The sequence below is a fragment of the Sinocyclocheilus grahami genome, unplaced genomic scaffold, assembly GCF_001515645.1.
Source record: "Sinocyclocheilus grahami isolate Dianchi unplaced genomic scaffold, SAMN03320097.WGS_v1.1 scaffold146.1, whole genome shotgun sequence".
NCBI classification, from domain to species: domain Eukaryota; kingdom Metazoa; phylum Chordata; class Actinopteri; order Cypriniformes; family Cyprinidae; genus Sinocyclocheilus; species Sinocyclocheilus grahami.
This window is the reverse complement of record NW_015505325.1, coordinates 1,170,423-1,196,027: the sequence shown is the minus strand read 5'-3', so window position 1 is coordinate 1,196,027 and position 25,605 is coordinate 1,170,423. Positions and strand designations below refer to the sequence as shown.

At 36.8% G+C, this 25,605-nt stretch overlaps 2 protein-coding genes across 2 annotated transcripts in view; one reads left to right on the top strand and one right to left on the bottom strand.

The window, feature by feature from the left end:
• Window positions 1-161: 161 nt before the first annotated feature.
• LOC107591797 (histone-lysine N-methyltransferase SUV39H1-like) lies at window positions 162-11,246 on the bottom strand. The gene is made up of 6 exons (XM_016281051.1): window positions 11,149-11,246; window positions 9,515-9,696; window positions 6,726-7,379; window positions 6,257-6,403; window positions 6,003-6,132; window positions 162-2,295 (listed from the first exon to the last, which is right to left on the bottom strand). Exons 1-6 carry the CDS (start codon window positions 11,165-11,167, stop codon window positions 2,162-2,164), a joined length of 1,266 nt encoding a protein of 421 aa, XP_016136537.1. The 5' UTR covers window positions 11,168-11,246; the 3' UTR covers window positions 162-2,161.
• Window positions 11,247-15,140: 3,894 nt separating this feature from the next.
• Window positions 15,141-25,605, top strand: part of LOC107591792 (dihydropyridine-sensitive L-type skeletal muscle calcium channel subunit alpha-1-like) — a 23,302-nt gene continuing 12,837 nt past the window's right edge. The window contains exons 1-16 of the mRNA XM_016281046.1: window positions 15,141-15,569; window positions 16,717-16,822; window positions 18,302-18,441; window positions 18,642-18,775; window positions 19,468-19,620; window positions 19,740-19,945; window positions 20,911-21,014; window positions 21,340-21,479; window positions 21,633-21,714; window positions 21,794-21,954; window positions 22,175-22,400; window positions 22,836-23,043; window positions 23,121-23,241; window positions 23,473-23,587; window positions 25,121-25,202; window positions 25,411-25,480. Of these exons, the coding sequence (XP_016136532.1) occupies window positions 15,361-15,569; window positions 16,717-16,822; window positions 18,302-18,441; window positions 18,642-18,775; window positions 19,468-19,620; window positions 19,740-19,945; window positions 20,911-21,014; window positions 21,340-21,479; window positions 21,633-21,714; window positions 21,794-21,954; window positions 22,175-22,400; window positions 22,836-23,043; window positions 23,121-23,241; window positions 23,473-23,587; window positions 25,121-25,202; window positions 25,411-25,480 (2,257 nt within the window). The 5' untranslated portion in view covers window positions 15,141-15,360. The remainder of the gene's footprint in view (window positions 15,570-16,716; window positions 16,823-18,301; window positions 18,442-18,641; window positions 18,776-19,467; window positions 19,621-19,739; window positions 19,946-20,910; window positions 21,015-21,339; window positions 21,480-21,632; window positions 21,715-21,793; window positions 21,955-22,174; window positions 22,401-22,835; window positions 23,044-23,120; window positions 23,242-23,472; window positions 23,588-25,120; window positions 25,203-25,410; window positions 25,481-25,605) is intronic.

Here is a 25,605-nt window from a genome sequence, read left to right as displayed (position 1 = left end):
TTGTCTAAATGGTTCCATAAAGAACCTTTAACATCTGAAGAACCTTTCTGTTTCACAAAAGGTTCTTCAGATCATAAAAAGGTAAGAAAGAAATGGTTCTTTAAAGAACCTTTGACTGAATGGTTCTTTGTGGAACCAAAAACGGTTCTTCTATGGCATCGCTTGAAGAACCTTTTGAAGCACCTTTATTTTTAAGAGTGTACCACAATGAGGAGTTAGTCTGTGTAGACATCTATGAACTAAGCAGAGCATTTATCAAGGTATGAAATGTTTTATGACATTTGAGTTTGTATGTTTATTCACTTAATTTCACTGTGAATGTGTGTTTGATGTTATGTGAGACTTCAGTTAACATACATGCAGTCTATAAACTTCAAATAAGTTAACATTTTAATCTTGAAAGAGTATGGCATTTTACACCCCTCCATTTCCTAAAGGGTTAAAAGAAACACTTGAAGTTGCTAACCTTTCTTGTCAGTTAGCAGACAAGTGAATGGCATTTTGCAGTGCTCTTTAAAAGTGTGCCCCAAGCCTCTGATACCCCAAAAAGGTCACTCATTGCACTAAAGTCACGGCATCAGGTTAACGGGTGACTAAACACCATTGTAGACAAAGATGATAGAACTGTTCCTTGAGGAAACTTTGACCCTTGATTCCCTTCCAAAACGTGACACTAAAGATATTGAGTCACTTATTGTATTACTTTGTCTCGCTGAATTAATGTGCAAACAAGGTTGTGAACACATTATGTGCTCAATGAAATATTCACATGTATTTTATCATGACAGTGTCAAAGTAGAAATAAAAGTTTATAACTGATAAAAACATATCGGTTTATTTCACAGCTTTTTTATGTACAGCCCTTCACATAAAGATGATCAAGCTTGCTGTTAATGTCAACAAAAATGTGAAATTATCCAAACTGAAATAAGTTCAACTTTGGCACTGAACAGAGCAATGGAACTCATGATTAACAAGAACATAGTTTGTTGAACATTCATGGGTGTATGATAAACATGAGGTCTGACAAGGCAACTTGATTTTTTTTTTTTTTTTACACAAAACCAATAAAAATAGCAAGTGGTAGTTTATAAATATTTACATATGCACAGATTTGGTTGAACGATAGTTGTATAATTGTGTGAATTGATTTAATTTAAGTAAAATGTTCCTGAGCATTGGTTAATCCAGAATTTATTTACCATCTCGCATTCATCTACAGCACATATTCCAGCTTCACTGTCCAGTTCTGAAAACCACCCGAGCTGTGATTCCCAAAATCTTTGTAGACTGTATGAACCACTATCAACAATAGGCTTACTGTGCTTTTTGGGGAAACAGCCCTGAATAGTAGTCAGATCTGTGAAATTATAACCAAACATAAGCACTTGCACTCATTTATTAATCGGTTAAATCCAGTGCTCAAATACAGTCACTGAAAGACCAGTTTGACAGTATGAATATATCTAGATTTAGACTATGTACACATAAAACACAGAATGCTAAAATTTTGCATTCGTAAAAAGCAACATTTCATGTAGGTCCACTTCCTTCAGTCTAACAAACTTCCCCTTCTGTGCATTAATAGTACAATTTTGCCCCCTGGTGGAAAGTTCAAGTCAAGAAAAAAAATAGAAGGAAGGACATGTAGATTTGTCATATTTTGCACTGGCCTAAAGATATTTGCTAAAAACAGGGCGAGAAAAACTACAAAAGTTTGTTGGAAAAAGTAAAAAGATATTCCTATTCAAACAAATAAAGCATATGAACATTTCAATGTTTAAAAAAAACATTACAATAACTTTCTTTAAGGATTCCATGGTGTCAAAGCTTTTGATATGGATTAAAATATGGGTTTATAACAACGACTGAAAATCTTTTTTTTTTTTTTTTTTTTACTTTACAAACATCATTGCTAATGCACAAATTGAAAAAATTAATGCCACATTTTATACACTATTTAAGCACGGAAAACAACAATACTAAAGAAAAAGTTGTGGTTGATCTTGGGGAAAAAAAAAAAAAAAATTCTTAAATATATATTTAAAATTCAATGAAGTATTTCAAAACACCTCCCAAATCAGTTTCTAAACCGCAGATACTTTCAACATTCCCTGGAACACATGATCTTCTTTCAGTCCCTATTTTGCATCGACTTCCTCTAAAAGAGGTACTTTCGACATGTTGGTACCTCGCATTTGCACTCAACGCGCATGCGCTTCTTAGGGGAGCCTGGGAGTCCCGTCAGACTGAAATTAGAATCCATCTTCGTGCTCTCAGCATCAACTGGATCAACTATGGAAAAAAATGAGTCAAGAAAAAATTAAAATTTTCCTCTTCAAAAAATGAAAAATACTGTATTTATATATACTGTATTTCCCCATTTAAAAGTACATGTAAATTTAGCGAAAGACACACAATATAAATAAAACAAGAAATGTAAAAACAGTAATATTGTATAACATTATTACAATTTAAACTTCTATTTTAACACATTTTAAAATGTAATTTATTTCTTAGATGGCAAAGCTGAATTTCAACAGTCACTGCTCCAGTCTTCAGTGTCACATGATCCTGCAGAAATCATTCTAATATGCTGATTTGGTGCTTAAGTAACAGAAGAATATGAATAGAAAGTTCAAAAGAACAGGAGTTCTTTAAAATAGAAATCTTTTGTTACATCACAAACAGGGTTCCCACTCTTTCATATACACCAGATTCAAGGACTTTTTAAAGCACCATTTTTTTTACATCAAGCACCTATCAAATTCACACCCCAGCATACAGGTGCATCTCAATAAATTAGAATGTCCTGGAAAAGTTCATTTATTTCAGTAATTCAACTCAAATTGTGAAACGTATGTATTAAATAAATTCAATGCACACAGACTGAAGTAGTTTAAGTCTTTGGTTCTTTTAATTGTGATGATTTTGGCTCACATTTAACAAAAACCCACCAATTCACTATCTCAACAAATTAGAATACTTCATAAGACCAATAAAAAATTTTTTTTTAGTGAATTGTTGGCCTTCTGGAAAGTATGTTAATTTACTGTACATGTACTCAATACTTGGTAGGGGCTCCTTTTGCTTTAATTACTGCCTCAATTCGGCGTGGCATGGAGGTGATCAGTTTGTGGCACTGCTGAGGTGGTATGGAAGCCCAGGTTTCTTTGACAGTGGCCTTCAGCTCATCTGCAGTTTTTGGTCTCTTGTTTCTCATTTTCCTCTTGACAATACCCCATAGATTCTCTATAGGGTTCAGGTCTGGTGAGTTTGCTGGCCAGTCAAGCACACCAACACCATGGTCATTTAACCAACTTTTGATGCTTTTGGCAGTGTGGGCAGGTGCCAAATCCTGCTGGAAAATGAAATCAGCATCTTCAAAAAGCTGGTCAGCAGAAGGAAGCTTGAATTACTGAAATAAAAACTTTTCCACGACATTCTAATTTATTGAGATGCACCTGTATGTACCGTCATGAAAGACCTTTTACAGAACTTAACATTTCACTTACACTTAACATTTACATAAAAAATGTCAGAGTAATAATGAGGTTTTGAATGTGTAGGTTTCATCAATTTAGACCGTTTTGAGTCTTGTTCAAAGGAATTTAATGAAATCCATTGAAGTCAATACTGGTAATATTCAAATATAATTTCTCAAATATTGATAAAAATATATTTTCTTGCATCAAACTGGTTTTTGCTGTAGTTCTTGTACAAGATTTAAATTTGAAAGAATGTCTAAATTTTTAAATTAATAAAAAGTGGTTAAATGTTGTAATAACACGGTAAAACCTGTTAACGTTAAAAATGTGTACATTCACTAAATAGACTGAATGAAATTACTCATTAATAAATAAACTCAAGTCAAAACTATTTTGTAAATCACTTTTTATTGAAAATCTCTTTTCATCTTTGACCTAGAGGAATGCAGCTGCTCAAAACGTCAATATTTTTTTTTACAGTATTTCATGAACGTTTTAAACCTTGTACATGCGCAAATCTGCAAAAAATAAAAATAAAATAAACATAAAATAGGACTTTCTATTTACTTTTAAACTGTAAACGCTTTTAACTAAGCTGTTTTTCCAATTTTTCAACTTCTACTTTTTTCTCCTTAGCTCCATGTCTCAGAACTGATTCAACAAGAGCCTGCATGTCACTCTCCATGCAGTCAACATCTTGCTAAATTGTACATCTGTTGGAACTGAGCCAAGAATCATAAAATTTTCACTTTCCTGGCATTGGGCCTGTTAATTAACACTGCTTCTCCATAGGTTCATGAAGGGCTGCATTGGGATTGGGATCCTGTGGGATGCAAATCTTTTTTTACGGCGGTTTTACCTTTACTGCGGGCGGGAATGGGCGTTCAAAAAAAATTTTGCGCAGGTCCCGCAGTCTGGCCCATATAAGAATGATGGAGATGCATGTGTTTACGCTGTGTTTGGTTGTACACAGATTACATTACTTGCCCAGCGCCCCTACTGTCGTTTTGCTTTTTTTTAATAGAAATTGAAAATTTAGTTTAGCTGGAAAACGTACACTACACTAAACTGAAAGTGTCTGCGCTGCACCAGAGCTGCCAGGTCTGCGTGACAAAACGAAACCATGCCAGTCGAAAGCAGCGCAATGACCATATCCCAAATATCAAAACTCAAAATATGTCATTTCCATACCTAAAATACATAGTGTCATTGTTATGTACACTGATTAAAAAAAAAACGGCTCAGAGGCTTCCTACCAGTGGCCCTCCATCACAAAATTTTTCCCACCGTGTCCGATACTAAAATCAGTGCGACACACTTTGCAAAAAGCGTGGGAATTGTCGATGCTGCTTCGCAATGATCTGTCTAGCTGTTGTTGAATTTGCAGCTATATTTTGTTTAGTTTTTTTTCGCCGTAGCACCACCTGAGCTATCTAATGCCATTTCTACCAGCGATGCTTCATTCAGCTTCCCCAGTCTATATGCACAGATATCAACAGCGCAACTGAGTTGTAGGTTGCCAGGTTGAGGTCACAAATGGGTTCAGAATTGTATGATCTGTCTATTGTGTGAGTAGGAAGCGTTTCATACAATATCTGGCAACTGGACAACCTTGGAATTGATGGAATCAAGTATTGATGTGATTATTCATATATCGAGGTAGGGCCATACAAATTACGGGAGTTTCCTGGGAGAAATAACAAAACAGGACGGGGGCGGGAGATGGGTGTGAAATACGAGAGACTCCCGGGAAAAACGGGAGTGTCGACAGGTATGCCCTGCATCCATACACAAGCTGCAGGAGTCAGATTTGACTGATCACGAGTCACGAGAGATGACTGACAATGCTGGAGGATTTGCTGCTCGACAGATCCTGAGCTCACTGACAAATATCTGATCTTGTAAGATGTGCTCCCTTTACACAGAGAGCGATTGATCGCGAAATCGAAAGTGAACAGCGAGCGTTCATTCAAATGCGATTTCAATACCCCGCATATTAATAGCGGCTCCCTGATGTGCGAAAATTATATAAAATATTAGAATGTTTACGGGAGCGGGCAGTAATGGTCAGAAATTCAGTGGGAGCAGGCTTAAGAAAACAGTCCCGTGCAGGGCTCTAGGCTGCACATCAACACACATGCTAGGTTTTTTTTTTTCGCACTACCCCATCTCCACCCCAATCACTAGAGCTGTTTTCGTCTTTGATAGCACATATAGGACCATTTTTTAAATAGCATAAACCATAAAATTTATTTCAAGCACTTTCAAGGACGCATGTTTGTTTTCAAGTACTTTCCAGACCTTGAATCCTTGTCTGCAATTCAAGTACTTTCAAGAAGTGTGGGAACCCTGTACAAACTGTCTTTTCTGTCACTTTTGATCAATTTAATGCATATGAATGGTAGTATATGAATCAATTGATCTAAATAATTAAATGGTAAAAGAAGTGTCACCAAGTTAATGAAAATATTAGAAATAACTAGACACTCTTTTTCTATACAGTCCCACACTTACTTTTCATTTTGTAGTCAAATGTGAGCTCCTCTCCTGCCTTTATCCCACGTGTGGCAAAGAACGCTATCCGCGGCAGCCGCTCATCCAGGTTATCAATAAACACATTATATACCTGGAGGTTGGGGTCACACTAAGGAGACAAAAGAAAACATTTGTGATATTCAATTTACTGCCCTCAGATAAAAAGCTACGGTTTAACTGCTATCAAGTCAGTTGTTTACAAGACAATGCAAGCTCAAGTCCAATCCACTCACACTGTGATTGACAAAGTGAGAGATGTTTCCATAGTGAGCAGCATCCACGGTGTACTCGTCGTCAACATAATCCAGGTCAAAAAGATAGGTGGCGCCTTCTTTATCGTATATGTGACCTCTGCAATCTGCTTCTTCTGTTGTAATGATCTAAAGCAAAAACAGATAAAAAGAGGGTTTAACAATCATGAAGCCAGACTCACTTCTGGGAAAGACAAAGAAAGCTCATCAGCCGTCACAAGGAAACTAAAACGTTGATTGATAATGCCATTATCTACAAGTGAAGCAAAACATTTCTATGATAACACAAAAACCTTAGACTGACAGAATGGCAATATTCAACTGAAGGTGAAAAAAACTACTTGTCTAAGCCAAAGTGACTGAGTGCCACCAATACATATTACCAAAAAAAAAAAAAACTTAATCCGTGCAGGAAGTAAATATATAGCACAAGCCCTCCTGTGCTTCTCACCTCCCCGACGTACTCCATAACGAAAGTGTTCTTCCGAATGCGCTCCATGGTCTTTACCCCCCATCCCCTTCCATTGTCTGTCTTAAAAATGCAGAGGGAATACTGAATTCCCCTCTGCACCACTCTGTTGGGGCAGTCGATCCCGCAATGGCACCGCTTGTTGCATTCGTAAATGGGCAACCCAGGCCGGATGCGGACCTGGCCTAACTCATTGTAAGCAAACTTGTGCTGAGACGCTCCGGCACAGCATCCCTCCACAGGGTTGCCAAGGCAGTCTGTACATTCGCAGCCCACGGATACCTCATTCAGCATGATCCCATCACCGACTTTATAGTCATTTATGTAGGTGAAGTTCTTAGGTGGGCCTTCCAGGTCGACCTGGTTCCGTACGTAGATGTGGCCCTTGTGGGTGCCCAAGCCGTTGAGGTGCGTCTCCCACTGTTTAAGGGTCTGTCGGAGTTTCGCCCGCTGGATGAGCTGTGACACAGTGGCAGGGTCTAGGCGACGAGGGGCAGCACGTTTCTTCTGTCTCTGCATCTCTGCATTCAGGTCCTCCCAGAACTGGTTGAGAAGATCTATGCACTTCAGGTTCCTCCGTGGTTCCCATGTGTTGCTGGATTCTGGGTAGCCCTTCCATTTCACCAAGTATAACTCCTATGAAGGGGGTAACAGGGATGGTAGCAGTGTTAATTTGATTGACGAATAATTTTCGTCAATTACATTTTTCCACCGACGACAACGAGATGATAACGAACTAAAACTCTTTTTGAATGACAAAAACTATGACGTAAATCTATTGACATTTTCGTAATTATTGTAATTAAATATTAATTTAGTTATCACAAAATCTTGTTCCATTTTGTTGTAGATCATTAATCCGTTATGCTGCCTCAGAAGCCTGTCCGAAATCAATTTCATGAGGTGTCTACGTGCAAAAACGCTGCCTGCAAAGTCATTGCCTCATATGGCAGCGAGGCAAGTCAGCTGCCTAAGATTTCGGATGCAGCCACGATGTCCAACTGTCCATTTTGATGAGTATTCACGTAAATAGTTAATTACGTCTGAAGTAAATGTAAACAGCATGGAGAACGTGTACATTGCATCCGGTTTTAAAGGGATAGCAGCCTAATTTAGTTTCTATTGTCCGAGTCATTGGTGTTAATCAAGCAACAACAGAAAAACAGAAAATCACACACTGCTCTTCACTGAAAAACTTTAGCAGACCTAAAAATGATTCTAAATTTATTTATAGAAATAAATATGTCTGCTTGAAAGAATGAAGAATATGATGAACAAGTTGCTATAAAGAATGCATAATTAGCCTAAATAACCATTGGTATTTAACCACAGGAAGCTGAACTCCCTCCCGACCTTGCCCCCCCTCCCCTCTTTTGCCCCACGCACCTCTGAACTCTGACCCTCTGATGGACTCTCCCACTCCCCCCCTCCCAAATACACACACACTGTCACTTTAATCAGTCGAAATAAGCTCTTTTGCACTACAAATCATTGTTTTTTGCACTACAATCACTATATCTGCACTGTTTTACTTTTACTGGTTTGCACTCTATCTGCCATATGCCTTGTGCTTTATATATATATATAGATATATTTTTACATTTTACCTTATTTGTATATTTGTATAGTTGTATTTTGTATTTAATCTGTACCTATCTGTATTTATGTTATCTGTATGCACCAAGGGTCTGAGAGTAACGCAATTTCAATTCTCTGTGTGTATGTGCTGTACATGTGGAAGAATTGACAATAAAGCAGACTTGACTTGACTATTTCATTAAAAAGAAGACCATGTTCTTGTTCTTTATGAGAAGTGGTTTTATTTAATTTTAACATGAAGGCATGTTGTGTGTCACCGCAGTTAAATCGGTGTCTATCATGATAAAACCTTAATATCAAACCTATATAATGAGTTTGGAAATTTTAGAGAAATGCTTAATAAATGCACTGTAACTAAACCCATTAGATTTTAGCAGACAAAATTTACTGTAGATTTATTCAACAGATATTTAGTCGACTAAAACTAAAAACAATTCAGATGACAAATATGACTAAAACTAAATCAAAATTTGCTGTCAAAATTAACACTGGATGGTAGTGAGCTTAAACACATTTACACCTGCGGCCAGTGGCATAGACACAGCCACTATGTTAAGACTGTCTTAAGAGCTAGTCTGACCAAGTAACGGTTCGTCAAAGGGTCAATCAGTCTAATTTTTTGGGTTCAAATTAGATCAATCTATTTTTTAAGTAAATTTTTATGTATATTTCTCCTGATTCAGACAAGATTACTTTTTCGCTGAAGTAAGCAATATTTTGGATAGAGGACTAGAATTTTAGTAAAAAAAAAAAAAAAAGTGTCTTGATGAATTTGTTAATTGCAAACACACAACTTTCCCCTCCACAAGGCGTTAACTGATGGACTGGAGTCTTGTTGTGGATTATTGTGGTGTTTTTATCAGCTGTTTAAACTCTCATTCTGACGGCACCCATTCACTGCAGAGAATCCATTGGTGAGCAAGTGACAATGCTACATTCCTCCACATCTGAGGGTGAGTGAATTGTAAATTGTCAGCAAATTTTAATTTTTGGATAAAAGATTCCTTTTGAAGAAAACAACTAGTTGAAAACTAACTTGTAAGACTAGTCTAAGCAGATTACGCAACTGGCCACCTGGATTCATTTTTGCTTTGATAAAACTCATCTTAACCATCATGTAGTAGAATTTACTTTGACATGAGTACATTTATGAGCCAGACTTTTAAGCCCACCTGTATTGTTTGTCTCTTCCCATCGGTGATAACTTTCTTTTTGTAGTCACAGAGATATTCCACCTCATAATCACACAGGTTGTGCTTGTTGATGCCCAGCTCATCACACTTCACCCCCTGCTCTCGACAGATCACCTCCAGCTGGCCTTCAGTAGCGATGCATGCTACCCTACAAACCTGAGCTACAAAATACAATTAGGTGTTCATTGCAGGAAAAACACAGAGATAAAATATGGGATGACAGACATGTGTGCAACTTTAGATGAAGAACTACACAGCACTTGAGCAAATAGTTGATGTCTTCATGCCTGTAAACCCGAGGTTTGCAGAGAATTTGAGCGCAATTATTCTTCTTAAGCTTTTTAACTCGGGGAATAAAGCTAATAACTCAGCTTTTCCATCAGGACTAAATTACATTTTAAAATATACTAAAACACTTATTTTAAATTGTATTAATATTTCACAGTATTACTGGTTTTGCTGTATTTTTGATCAAATAAATGCAGCCTTGGTGAGCAAAATAAATTCCAAAAACAAAAATAAAAAACAATTACAGAACTCAAACTTTATTACATTCAAGATTATTTTAAATTTGCATCGTCTCTATCTAGGAATTCACCACTGTCTGCTTATTCTAACTAGCTGTATGGTTTCATTTCTGTTAAAAGCTGTTTTGGAATTATATTTGCTATGGAAAGTGCAATTCAAATAACTGTAAATTAAATCGACAATCCTATACTCTAATATAGGCTAAAAATATATGTTGCCAACTTGCTAATATTTTCCAGATAATATTTTTTTAATGACAAGATTACAATGGCAAACAAAAGCCAATCATTTAATTTAGGAAATGAACAATTAGTTGATGTTATTTTATCAAACTATTTTCTGATCAAAGTATAAATGAAAATATATATAACTGCTTTTATATTATAGAAAAGGGCTCTCTGACAAGGAAATTATCATAGTTGGGGGTATTTGGCAATAAAAACGACGCAATAACACACACAAAATCATAAACATATTGTACAGATAACTTGATCATTTTGACAGTGTGAGATAAAAACAAAAACTCACATGCATCATCATCACTAACCTATGGGCCATTTAATAAACTGCCTGAAGACTAATCGTCATAAGCAAAATGAACAAGAGATTCAGTGAACCTAACTTATACGAAGTATTTAAACAACGACGTACGTATTAGATTAACACGGTGCGGGAGAATTTGCTTTTCGATAAAGTGTCCAGTTATCAAGCATGTTGAGTAAATCATATTCCTCAAGAGGACGTAAAAGTTAGCTAAACACTGACGATTACGCTAACTATTGAGCATGCACATTTTTGCACCTTACGCTACGTTGTACAATTTTACAAAGAAGAAGATGCAAGAGAAACCGATTAGTTACGGCATTCACAAATGAGCTTGTTGAATGTGTTGCATGAGCGCGCGGCAGCCTTAACATCGACCTAATGTGAATTTGTATCAACAACTTGCAGCAAAGATTCTTCCAAAACGGAGAGTTTGTTTCCGGGGGTTCTTTGAAAAGGTACCACGTAACTAACAACTCGTGTAACAGTTAAACCTTTGTGTAAACCTTTGTTTCTGAACGTTTAACACGATATATTCTTACCTTTCAAATCTTCCGCCATCTTCCGACCGCCGCCAAAAATTATAGGATGGAAGGGCCGCTCGATGATTGGACGCAGCGCAGTCTGAGTGACGGTTTGGGCAACCAATAGAAAAATAAAACTCGACGGACCGTTTATGGGAAGTTTGGACCAAGTGGGGTTCGTGTATGAAATCAGATTCATGTCTTTATACGTGGACTTAACATATGGTACATGCAAGTTTGAGCTGTCTCAGTTATTTTAGCTTCTCGTTTGCTCATTTATATCCTTTGTGATGGTTTACAAAATCTGAAGAGACCTTTTATGTAGTCGGAACTTATGCTATTATTTTTTATGTTACAATTTTTATAATACGATTCGTGGGGCATTACAGTTTATAAATTGTGTTGTTCTATGGAACAAATAAATAACGCTATTTCACATCACATCATGTTCTTTATGTGAAGTATTTTAATTTGCTTTTCACTGTTTGTGAAGGCGGGGCGTAGAGTTCACCCATCATCACGTGACACACAAAAAATACTCCTTGAATTTCCGGAGAAAGTCTGTTTGATTACTAGAGCGTTTAAACCATCACCAGTATCTGCATTACAAGTTGAGACAGGAGAGATGCCTTTACGTATTAGGAGGATCAAGTTCATGCTGGCGTATTGGATAGATCTACAAGGGTATAGCGGAGTACATCCCACAAAGGCCATCTTACAAGATTGTTCAGAACATAGTAAAAGTAATTATTACAGTTTCGGATGGATAGGAAATGCAAAAGCACAAAACGCAAGCCTCAGCCAGCTCCAAGTAAGCCCCATGTGGCACTATCAACTGTACCACCTTGGAAATTCATAAAGCCATCTGTAGATATAAGCCTTCAACAACTGTTAAAAGAAAAATCTAAAATAATGCCACAGAGGATAATAGTTCAAAATTACATGGACCTTTATCAAGACAAACTATTCATATTTACATGGATCAAAGCAGCCAGAGACAGGCCGTACTGGGGCTGCTTTTTCCATTTCGCATTATGAAATAGCAGTTAAAAAAAGAACAGCAGATCATTTATTCTTAGTAAGTCTATCTCTCAAACACAAATACACAACAGAGAGGGGAAAAGGCCTAAACTGTGGAACTGAGACCGGTGTCTTGTCAGCTTCATATAACGTTAACTGCAACAAATAACTGCTGCGTAAGCCACTGAATACACAAAATGATTATGAGCATATTATTTAGGCCCTTCACGAATAACCCTAACCCTAACCCTAACCCTAACAGTAAAGATTTTAGCAGTTTTATTGGCATTACAGTATCTGGAAGGAAATAAACAACCATATAATCATAGCTTCTAGCAGCTTATCTGCTCTATCTAGTATTCAATCTGGGAAAACATCATGTAGAAAAGATATCATATACCAGATATTCAACTTACTTTTAATACTGTATGATAAAGGGCTGGGTGTTTCCTTCCTTTGGATTCCTGCTCATGTAGGAGTTGGAAGGAAATTAGATTGTAGATATTCTGGACAAGAGCAGCAATAAAGCATGAAACAGTTGATATACAAATACCGTTATGTAGAACAGAAATCAAAACCATTATTAAGGGACATACAAGCAAAATATGGCAAGAATACTGGGACATAACTGACATTGGACGACATCTGTATAACATACAAAAACAAGTAGGCTTAAATAGTATTAGGCAGAGCAGGAATCCAAAGGAAGGAAAGATAATTACACGTCTTAGATTTTACATGACAGAGAATAGGAAAACACCCCACTGGTCTTTGCAACCACTGCAACACACAAGAGACAGTAAAACATATTTTATTAGATTGTAAAAGGTATGAAGAAGAAAGAAGGGAGTTAGAAATCAAAACATGACCGTGGGAAATCTGCTAGGAAAAACAATGTCTAGGGAAATACATAGTCTCCTAATTAATTATTTGAAAAATACTGGGATAAGTGAAAGAATTTGATGGAGATATATAGGGGGGAAGGAGAATGTGTGTATGTGTGTGTATATATACAGTGGGTACGGAAAGTATTCAGACCCCCTTAAATTTTTCACTCTTTGTTATATTGCAGCCATTTGCTAAAATCATTTAAGTTCATTTTTTTTCCTCATTAATGTACACACAGCACCCCATATTGACAGAAAAACACAGAATTGTTGACATTTTTGCAGTGCCCTCTGTCACAAACATGAAGACACATTTTCTATAGAATGCATATATACATAACAAAAAAGTAAGTTTAAAAAAAAAATTTAGTTAAATGGTCGTTCATTCGACAACTTGTAAACTTGCTATTTTATTTTACCAGTCTTCACTGTCACATGATCCTTCAGAAATCATAACATTCTGATTTGCTGCTCAAGAAACATTTCTTATTATTGTCTTATATTACCGAAAGGGTAGAATTGTGACAAGAGTTAGACAGAGTCATATAATTTTTTTTTATCACTTTTGTAGATACTGTGCTTGAGTTCATAAATATTCTTTCTTGGGTTTAGGTATTAATTGTGTCCTTTGTCTCCTTCTACAGGATGTGAGGCCGCGTGTGGATGGTTTGCACGGTCGTGGAAACACTGTGCTGGAGAGGGTAGAGGGAGCTCAGCAGCGCTGGAAGAAACAGGTCCAGGAGCAGCGCAAGACTGTGTTTGACCGCCACAAGCTGCTCAGCTAAGCCCTCAGACAGACTCTAGCTGTGAAAAAAGGCTAATGGGAACCACTGACTGAGACAACTTGCATGGTGGTCTTATAGTTTCAGCTTTTATGACAATATGTTTTATCAGTGGGCCTGCATTATCATTAGTATTATAATCTTACCAAAACTGACTTGATTCTAGCTTTCAAACTGAAGCTGTGACCACATAAAGCAACTTGTATAGTTTGCTTGCTGTTAACATAAATTAAGAGAATCAGCCAGCTCCAGTTGGTCTCACACCTACATTTTTCACCCAATAACTTGAGTATATCGGTGCTGTCACTACTTTGCTTTGAAATAGCATTGCAAAGGATGGGATTACATGGAAAGCAGTGTAATCTGGGAGTATTGATGTGGACCTCTATATAATATAGATGCGCTTATGAATGTGTAGAGTGTCATTGCACTGTTGTAGTTTCATTTTGAATTACCAAGAAAATGTATTGAATGATTTCCATTCATGTAGGTATGTATTTATTTATTTATTGCTTGTTTGTCTGTTTGCCAGTTGATAATGCCATTTAGGATGGCACTTGTCACAAGCACATGTCTTAAATGTCATATTATAATGAAATATTTAAAAATGTGTATATTCACAATAGTGAAGGGGCTTTACGTGATCAGCACTGTTAAATAGTGTATCATAAGCTTCCTCTAATGTGATTTACACTTTTGTTGGATTTTCTGATTTACAGACATCCCAAAATATTTATTTTGCACCTCAAAATGTGAAGGAATTTGCTTTATTATATTTGCTGCTATAATGATTTTTCCAGTATGTATCCAAACAACTTGCAGCTGTTTTACAGCTGAAATATTTTGCTTATGTGAAAATGCACTGATATGTTAAATATATAAAGAATGTTGTCAGCTTTCTTTGTAACATTTTCTTTTTTCTAGGTAAAATTCACTGAGTAACACTCAAAGTTTGACACTAAAATACAATGGTTATGTTATATATTTAGTTAGAAACTGCCTAAACTGGATCCTGTAAAAATTCCCATCTGCTGTTTTGTACAGTAAATCACCAAGGGGAAAAGGCAGGCATATTTTAGCACCACTTATGTATCCTATTCTTCATATTTTAATATTTTCAATGTCTTATTTCATTTGTGGTGTTATATAAGCAGCTGAATTTCTCTTACAGAACCTTAGTCATTTTCTTTCTTCATCTGCTGCATAAGGCTTCCTATCCCCTCCTCCACCTGCCTCCACACCCCCAAGAATGGACACTGACTGCCCGTCTATATATATCCCTCAGAATGGGCCATCTGCGCCTAAATGCTCCCTGCCCCTCCAATGCCTCCTTGTCTGGTGTAGGTTTGCAGCAGGGGCCAGGGCCAAGAAGGTACACTGTGCCTTCTCAGAGAAGGCGAGATGGTGGATGAAGCTTAGGACCATACTAAAGATCTGACCTGAACTTAAGAAGACCAAGGATTTGCTAAACTAGGAATCATTTCAGGTTTTGGCTCTTTTTTTGTGGGAATTGAGAAGATTTCACATTTAGGAGATCCAAAATGGAGTCAGGAGGTGGCGGCGGCGGTGGTGGTGGGGTGGCAGCTTTGGCCTCGTTCATCATGAATGAAGAAGAGCTCAAGAGAAAGCAAAGGGAGAAACTCAAGAAACTGCAGGCCACAGGAGGAAACCCTCGACCTCCACGTTCCTTGTTCTTCTTCACGCTCAAAAACCCTTTCCGGAAGACCTGCATCAACATTGTGGAATGGAAGTATCCTTCAAACTTACATCCATTTTGTTTCCATAGTTTTAGACTGTGGTTTGATGTTTGTTTAGTTTTGACTCATAATTGAGATGGGCATGATTTAAAAAGGCATCCATCCCCCAGAGAGCTGGTTTAGCATGCATGCCAGAAAAAGCACGCGACCATAACTCGGATCTGTTTTACTCCGCATCTTATGTTCAACAAAACCAGACTGAGATATTTGCTCCATCTGTGAGATGGAGAAAATAAAAACAGACACAGTTGTTTTTCATAATCCCCAGGTTTAGTGTGTCTTAAGGTGTGGAAATCTCTCTCAGTTGTGAACTGAAGCTGTTAAGCTTTTGTTATGCGTCAGACTCACCACGGTCATTTGGAAGCAGTTGGATAAGGTCTTTACACTGAAGATGATAAGGATGAACCCCAGCCTATTTACAGTCAGCAAATATACTAATAATAAGACTTCAAGCTAATGTTAATTGACTCAATTTACTTACACAACTTCTTAACTTGTGCTTTGAGACCACCCTTGAGACAAAACTGACATATACAGCAAACATTTGCTTTATGAAGTGAAACTTTCAGTTCCCGATTAGTTCATTCAGTAATTGGAATACAAATGTAAATCTGAATTGGAGATTGTCATGTAAAAGTGTTTGGCTTTTGTACAGAGGTGAATAGGAAATGTAATTTTGGAGCTCTTTTTTGCATAGATGTATTTATACAGTTTAATGATATTCTGTCTGTGTACAGCTGTTGTGTGGCCCCTAGTGGCAGAAATTCACTAATAATTACAGTTAGTTGGAGACTGCCAGTCATGTAGTTTAAACTGAAACAGCAATAATTGATGATTATAATATTTCTTACTGGACATGAAATCCTATATTTATTATATATTATATATTCTATCCTAGTAAATGTTTACACTGAGGTAAAACCATCTTTACTAGATGCCTTGTGTGTCATTGATTCTAATTTAGTTACTGACCAGATAACTTCCCAAAATCTCTCTTGTTTCTTTAGTCACCAAAGCCACTTTTACTTGTATTTGGCACTGGGCGACTTAATTTTTGTTTAAATCTGATTTATGCAAATCATTTTCCAATGGTTGTTTCTGCCATGTCTACCCATTGTTTTCCTGAGCAGACTCCCGCAGACCCTTTGAAATCATTATCCTGCTAACTATCTTCGCTAACTGTGTAGCTCTGGCTGTGTTTCTTCCCATGCCTGAAGAGGACATCAACAACACCAACTTAACATTGGTGAGATGTTCTTAAACTACACTTACCATTGGAGAGCATACATGTTAAAGGAATAATCGCTAATTACAGGTCATTTGCAGTAATACATCAACTAATTTTGAAAACAAAAGCTACTGCAGGTAGCTACAAAAACATTATGGTACTGCAATTGCAAGGATGAACTGGATTAAAGGGATAGTTATGTTTTGTAGACACACCTCATGGTGTGTTGCCAGAGAATCTGAGATACTTAAACATGTCCAAGATAAAGTGTTCAGATTGTTGCCTACTCAGGTTTTTGGCCCTTGGGTTGTGAGAGAGATGTATTTGTTTTGAAACTGATATGTGTGCGCTAACATTTTCGCCCAGTTGGCATTTGCACAGGTCAAATTTGTGATCTGCATAAATAAGCTCTTATGAGTTTAAAGTTAAATAGAATTATGGGTTTATATACAATGAATGCAATTTAGATCATGTTTTACAAACTAAAAATATACCATGCAGCAGATGCTGTTTTGTGTCATGGGTTTTATATTTAGTCTTTGATTTGAGATGTGCATGTCCAAAGCTGCAAGTGTGGTGTTTATAAATACACTCAAATCTCAGAAGGGGATTTTCATGACGCATCTAATGAGAAATGAATATAGATTCTATTGACGTGACTGTTCTGTCCCACACTGAACTTTGCCTTTCTGCTCTTTTTATATGTGTAACCTTTTTGTGTTTCAGCTATATAAACACTTATATAATGATAAATCCTCTTATTTCATGACTCAAGCGTTGACGGTATGTAGGTCACACACTCTTTCCACTAGCATGTGCAGTCATATTCTCCTCTCTCAGAACATAGAGTGTTATTACATTTCAGAGGGCACAAATCTGAGACCCACTCACTTATTTACTCCCCTGGGTTTAGTGACTTACGCCGGTGGGCCATCCATTCCTCAGATACTAAGTCATGAAACCGGAGCTTAGAGTGGGTCTCAGTAGACATGGTCAGAATGAGGTTGATATGGCCTGTTAGTGTAGAATGAGAGGCTGTGTGCTGTGTAAACATACTGATTAGATCCTCACTGCCCATTGAGGACAGTCGTTTGGTTTGGCAAAATGTTAAGGTTCAGGTTTCAGTGGCACCTTGCGCATGTTTTTTTAGAACAAATGATCCATGCGATACAGTTGACAGTATGTCGAAACTGCTAAAAAGATATTAAGTAATTTTAGGATGTGGAAACTACAAAAAATGAAGAACAAGAAAGTTGAAGAAAATGTCTTGTAGGTTATAAATTCTTAATGTTAAAATACTTTCTCCCAACCCAGCTTAATATGCAGATATGGGTCTCTGAATTCAAATAAATAAAGAACAAAATAAATGTTTTTTAACTCTGAATATGTATCTTGCAGTTCTCAGAATTGTGAGGGGGGGGGGGGGGCCAGAATCATCACTGTATCATGTTTTACACCCCATTAATCCCTCCTATAACATTGTTTGTTTCCTTGCAGGAGAGTCTGGAGTACATCTTCCTGGTCATTTTCACTCTTGAGTGCTTCCTAAAGATAGTAGCGTATGGGCTCCTGTTCCACGAGGGAGCCTATTTACGAAATTGTTGGAACATATTAGACTTTGTCATTGTGTTCATGGGGTAAGATGACATTTAAAATGTCCAGAAGTCATAAACAAAACACCCTGAAATGATTCCTAAAACTGTCCTGAACTCAATTCAACCATAGATTTTTTTTCTGTAGAGTTTGTGCAGTATTAATAATACAATAAATGCTGGCATTTTTTAAATGAATTGTTTCACATTTCTTAAATAATAGTTCTTTTAAACTGCCTCCTCAGGCTCTTCACACTTGGTGTGGACACCATCAACACAATAGCAGGAGTTCCCAAAGAGAAAGGAGGAGGGTTTGATATGAAGGCTCTTAGAGCATTTCGAGTCTTGCGACCGCTGCGGCTCGTATCGGGAGTTCCCAGTAAGACTTTTAAGCACCACAATTAGGGCAACATAGGACTTTAAAGCTAGGTCCTTAATATACCTTCATATATAATTATTATAAGTATACTCCTATAATATTTCTAACAAACTGAGGCAGTGTTGAGTGAAAACAGATTAAATAGGTGCTTACAGAAATGTATATGTGACCCTGGACCACAAAACCAGTTATAAGGGTCAATTCAAAATTTAAGATTTATACATCAATATAAATAAGCTTTCCATTGATGTATGGTTTGTTAGGATATGACAATATTTGGCCGAGATACAACTATTTGAAAATCTGGAATCTGAGGGTGCAAAAATATCAAAATATTGAGAAAATTGGTTTTAAAGTTGTCCAAATGAAGTTCTTAGCAATGCATATTACTAATGAAAATGAAGTTTTAATATATTTACAGTAGGAAATTTACAAAATATCTTCATGGAACATGATCTTTACTTAATATCCTAATGATTTTTGGTATAATTTTTTTTTATAATTTTGACCCATACAATGTATTTTTGGCTATTGCTACAAATATACCCCAGCGACTTAAGACTGGTTTTGTGGTCCAGGGTCACATATATGTACACGCTTTGTTAACTGTCTTGTAAGATTACAATATAATCCTGTCTTTGTCAAATGTTAAAAAATGCTGGTTTGTTAAAAGTATATTTGTTGTCGTCCAGGCCTCCAGGTGGTAATGAGCTCTATTCTGAAGTCCATGTTGCCCCTCTTCCACATTGCATTGCTGGTCTTCTTCATGGTCACCATTTATGCCATTATGGGTTTGGAGCTGTTCAAGTGTAAAATGCACAAGACATGTTACTACCAGGGCACTAGTGAGTCTACTAGTGAGACATCAAACATATAAAGTGAATCTCATAACTGAAAACAAGTTTTAGATATGTAAAATAAATTAATCAGTAATCAAGATCAATGTTTTCAACCTCTGTTTCAGATATCATTGCCATCAGGGAGAATGAGAAGCCATCGCCCTGTGCTCAGGCTGGACACGGGCGCCGCTGCACCATCAATGGCACTGAATGTCGGGCAGGTTGGCCTGGTCCCAATTTTGGCATCACCCATTTTGACAACTTTGGCTTTGCCATGCTCACAGTCTTTCAGAGTATCACAATGGAGAGCTGGACTGATGTGCTCTACTGGGTAATTACTTATGGGCATGACAATCCCCCTATTTACTATCTTATGGAGAGGCCAGAAGACAAATGTTTGTTTATATTATCAGGCAATAATTAAACTTCTCTATGCTAAAGTTAAATCATTACTGATAGGCTACTATAAATGTATCCATCAGTATAGACTATATATAATACAATTAAATGGTAACACTTTACAATAAGGTTCATTAGTTAACTACATTAGTTAACATGAACTAATAATGAACTGCACTTATACAGCGTTTATTAATCTTTGTTAATGTTAATTTCAACATTTACTAACACATTATTAAAATCTTGTTAACATTAGTTAATGCACTGTGAACTAACAATGAACATCTGTATTTGTATTAACTAACGTTAGTGAAGATTAGTAAATACAGTAACAAATGTATTGCTCATGGTTAGTTCATGTTAGTTTATACATTAACTAATGTTTAACTAATGAACCTTATTGTAAAGTGTTACAAATTAAATTATGCTGATATTCAGACCAACAGGATAACAAGGCTGATATTAGTTTTACACAACAGTTCAATGACAATAGACAACCATATATGACCTCGCATATTATGCAGCATCTCGCACATGACATAGTGTCCTAGAAATCTGCGCTCAAGTTAAAAGAAATAAATTTTGTTTTAAATGGCATCTCTTTTTTTAAGGCAATAACATGTGTGAAAGACCCCTTAGCTCTTGTGCGTCTCCAGGAAATACACAGAAGTGGTGTTGCATTCCTGAACGAGTCAGTGTGTTTGAACTAATTTGGTTTAATGACTCATTCATAAAAACAGCCACTTTCGCCACCTACTAGTGCAAAGATGTAAACTGCAGAAAGAGAAAAATCCCCACCAATAATGCTCAGAGTGACAGTTTGTCTATATAGAGCAAGATTTTTCATGTTTGATGTTCATGTTTGTCAAATATATTAGTGATGATTTGATCTTTTAGATTAATGATGCCATGGGGAATGATTGGCCCTGGATCTACTTCTTGACTCTGATGCTTCTGGGCTCCTTCTTCATCCTGAACCTCGTCCTTGGAGTACTGAGCGGGTATTAGCTCAAGCTACGTTTTTAATAAAAAGTTTTAATACTAACTGCTTATTATCTACTTAAAGTTTGGTCAACAAGTTTGGAAGTGTGAGATAAACTAAAACACAATTGTACATGTTTTTTATTATTATTTCATCTAAATGCACTCTGGCTGGATGAGTCTACTGAATGGTTTATGGGACACAGATCTGTTCAATCAACTTAAATTACTCACCTTATTGAGAGACATAGAAATACAAGAATATCACATGACCAGGAAGCCATTTCAGCAAACTCAACTTCATGGTTAAGTGGCCTAACTGAGAAGAGTTTTTCCTTTATGCAGGGAGTTTACTAAGGAAAGGGAGATGTCACGGTCACGAGTAGAGTACCAAAAGCTACGAGAGCGACAACAAATGGATGAGGATCTGGAAGGTTACATGGAATGGATCACTCATGCTGAAGTTATGGATGGAGATTATGAGGGTAATGGTGCTACTACAGTCCTCTGTCTGTCTCTGTCTGTCTGTCTACCTCTATATCTGATGTCATTCGAATGAAAATTTCAATGTATGTATATTTGATAAAAAGCACAGTAACTGCATCTTTAAAGTTTCTCACTACTTTGATACTCTCCAGCACTTCTTCTTAGAAAGAACACTGATTCAGAGACAGACAGTTTGTACAAGATGGAGGGGATCAACAGGGTGATCTATTTCTAGTGAGTGTGCAATCAAGAACAAAAATATGCATCATGATTTAACCGAAGACTGATTTTTCATTTACTGTGTAATCCGCAGCCGTCTCGCACGCCGCTGGAACGTTGTTTTACGGAGGAAGTGTTATGTTTGGGTCAAATCTAAATTCTTCAACTGGTGGGTTCTCCTTGTTGTGTTACTCAACACTCTGGTCATTGCAACAGAGCATCATAACCAGACTGAGGGGTTAACAAGTTTTCAAGGTCCGTTCCATTAAGCAATACATTACAATACATTAAGCAATACAAGATTCCCAACTCCTATTTATTATTTTAAACGGTTTTTTTTTTTGGTTGTTTTAAGGAATCTTTACAAATAGAATGATTCAACAGAATCATTCATAATTCTATTGATTTATATATATATATATATATATATTGGCGAATGAAGTGAGATCTTGATGAGTCTTGGTCTTGTTTGCAGACACTGCCAATATAATCCTGCTCGCCTGTTTCACGATTGAGATGGTTATGAAAATGTATGCGTTTGGTCTGAGAGCCTACTTTATGTCCATCTTCAACCGATTTGACTGCTTTGTGGTCACGATTGGAATTCTGGAGATCATCCTGGTCGTGTCAAACATCATGACACCACTGGGGATCTCTGTGATGAGGTGTATACGTCTCCTACGCTTATTCAAGATCACAAGGTACGTTCATTTATTTAATACATCATTTCCAAATCTTACTACCATCTGTCTTAACTTTTCAACTTCCTCTTTTTCCTGCAACAAATCACAAGAACTGTTACTCTGAAGTAATGAGAAGAGTGCCTTATTAGTCCAACTAATATCTTACTACTACTTACTAGTCTAAGGAGTGTATCTTCGGCTTTTGCACAGGAACTTGCTCTGTGATTTTAAAATATTTATTTATTAAATAAATATTTAAAGGCATGTATTTTTTTGTTAAATGTTGTTAATATTTATTTATATAATTAATTTTATTTATTCATTCATTCATTTTATTTTTATTTTATTTTATTGTTTATTTATTTGATTTGATTTTTTACAGTAAATGACCTCTCATACACAAAATTCATGTTTCCTACACCAAGACTGTTGTTTCCTCTCATGGGTCTTTAGGTACTGGACATCACTTAATAACTTAGTGGCATCCTTACTCAACTCAGTGAAATCCATTGCCTCCCTACTCCTGCTCCTCTTCCTCTTCATTGTCATCTTCTCCCTCCTGGGTATGCAGGTGTTTGGTGGGAAATTCAACTTCCCTGACAGAGTGATTCAGCGCAGTAACTTTGACAACTTCCCACAGGCCCTCATCAGTGTGTTTCAGGTACTCCACTTGCAGTTTTAGTGAAATTGTGCTCTGTCAACGGAAGCTGTTTATGTGACATTGGGCTTCATTATCAGGTCCTAACTGGTGAGGAGTGGGACTCGATTATGTACAATGGAATCATGGCTCATGGTGGACCTCAATCACCAGGAATTCTTGTCAGCATTTACTTCATAATTCTGTATATCTGTGGAAACTGTATCCTTTTGAAGCATATGTCCTTATTTTCATGTCCCTGTTAATTTGTCCGAACTGATTAGAGATGATAAATGGGAATTAAGTATGCTTAAAAGAATATAGCAAAGCACTTAATCTAAAAGAAACATTTGCCATTGTTTCTGCTTCTAAGTACGAAGTATTTCAGAACCAATCATGTTGTATTGTTGTGATGAGGCTGTTTGGACTTTTCCTTAGCAGGCTGTTGATTAGTCGTTCTCTTGAATGTGTTCTTGGCTATCGCTGTGGACAATCTAGCTGAGGCTGAGAGTCTGACAGCAGCACAGAAAGAGAAAGCAGAGGAGAAAGCCCGAAGGAAACTCATGAGGTAAAAGAACATCTAATTAATAATTTTATCTCAGCAAGGGTGCATTAATCTGATCAAAAGTCATTTTTGATGCTTTCTTTTGAGCTTTTCATCATATAGTCCTAAAAAATGTTGTTTCCACAAAAATATTAAGCAGTACATTGATAATAAGAGGAGATGTTTCCTGAGCATCAAATCAGCATATTACTCTGTAAAAAAAAATCCGTAAAATTTATGGTAAAAAAAGCGGCAGCTGGGGTTGCCGGAATGTTACCGTAAAAAATACGGTAGCAATATTTTAGGTTTTAACTTAAATTTAAAAAAAAAAAAAAGAAAAAGTGAAGTGAAGTGACATGTGGCCAAGTATGGTGACCCATACTCGGAATTAGTGCTCTGCATTTACCCATCCAAAGTGCACACACACACAGCAGTGAACACACACTCGGAGCAGTGGGCAGCCATTTATGCTGCGGCCCCCGGGGGGCGTTTGGGGTTTCGGTGCCTTGCTCAAGGCCACCTAAGTCGTGGTATTGAAGGTGGGAGAGAGCACTGTACATTCCCCCCCCCCCCCTACAATCCCTGCCGGTACGAGACTCGAACCCACAACCTTTGGGTTATGAGTCCGACTCTCTAACCATTAGGCCATGACTTCCCACAGTTAAATTCCGTAATTTCATTAACTGATATAATGTTAATATACCAACCTATTGAAGTACTGAAATCTGATTTGTACCTTTGTAATACACTGATAACCACCAAATGCAGGTGGTGATGAGAAAGTCACATGATGAACCAAAACCCATCACAAGCAGCTTTTAAATAATAACATATAGAAAGAAGGTGCACAGTGTCATTCACACAAACACTAAACACCTTCATGGTAACACAAACTGAAATAATGCAATAAACATTCATTTAACAACATTAGGTGTAACACACAACCCTAATACACAAAACTGATAAGAAAAAACTAAGAAGAAACAGTTATTTCAACAAAAAAACATCAAATTTGAAATGTAACGCAGGGATTTCTGGGAATGTCAATTTACGGTTATTCACTGTAAATTATAGGCCTATGGTCTTTTTCACTTCCAAAAACGGTATACTACCGTAAAATTACATGTAATGTCCAAAACAGATTTTCACCGTATATAGTAGGGGAATTTACCGTTAACCATTTAACAGGTTTTTACTGTAGCATTTTTACAGTCTTTTACCATTAAATTCATGGTCATTTTTTACAGTGAATTATTTCTGAAGGACCATGTGACACTGAAGACTGGCGTAGTGATGCAGAAAATTCAGCTTGGTCATCACAGAAATAAATTAAATTTTAAAATATATATAAAACAGAAACAGTTATTTTAGATTGTGATCATATTTTACTATTTTTAATTGTTTATGTTTGAGCAAATAAATTCAGCCTTGGTGAGCATAAGAGACTTCTTTCAAAAACATTTTTAAAAACCTTACTGACCCCAATCTTTTGAATGGTAGTGTATTTGCATATCTATATATTACTAAACAACATTTTGACTTATTTATTCAAATAAGAACATTGCCAGAGAAAAGTGAGGAGGAGAAGGCCCTGATGGCTAAGAGGTCAAAAACGGAGGGAATGCCCACCACAGCAAAGGTATGGCCGAAACGAAAGAGCTCACTGTGCTTATTTTAGATAAACCTACTGCAATACTTTGACTAGTTGGCCTTGTGTCTAGCACTATCAGGATGATCCACCACATCGGGTCTTCAGTCAATCACATCAAATTTTAGGCTCTGGCGCTAGCTTATTGTTTGCTAAATAAACATAATGTAAACCAGTTTCATCATGTTTTTGTCTCCAGCTCAAGATAGATGAGTTTGAATCAAATGTTAATGAAGTGAAAGACCCCTTCCCTCCTGCAGACTTTCCAGGTAAGGCTGAAGAGTTTAAATATCAACTGAGGGCTCTGCACTCCATAAAATGCTGGCTCAGACCTCACAGTACATCTCGAAACATGTAAAGGAAGAAGTTCAAAGACAGCTGATCTGTTATAAGT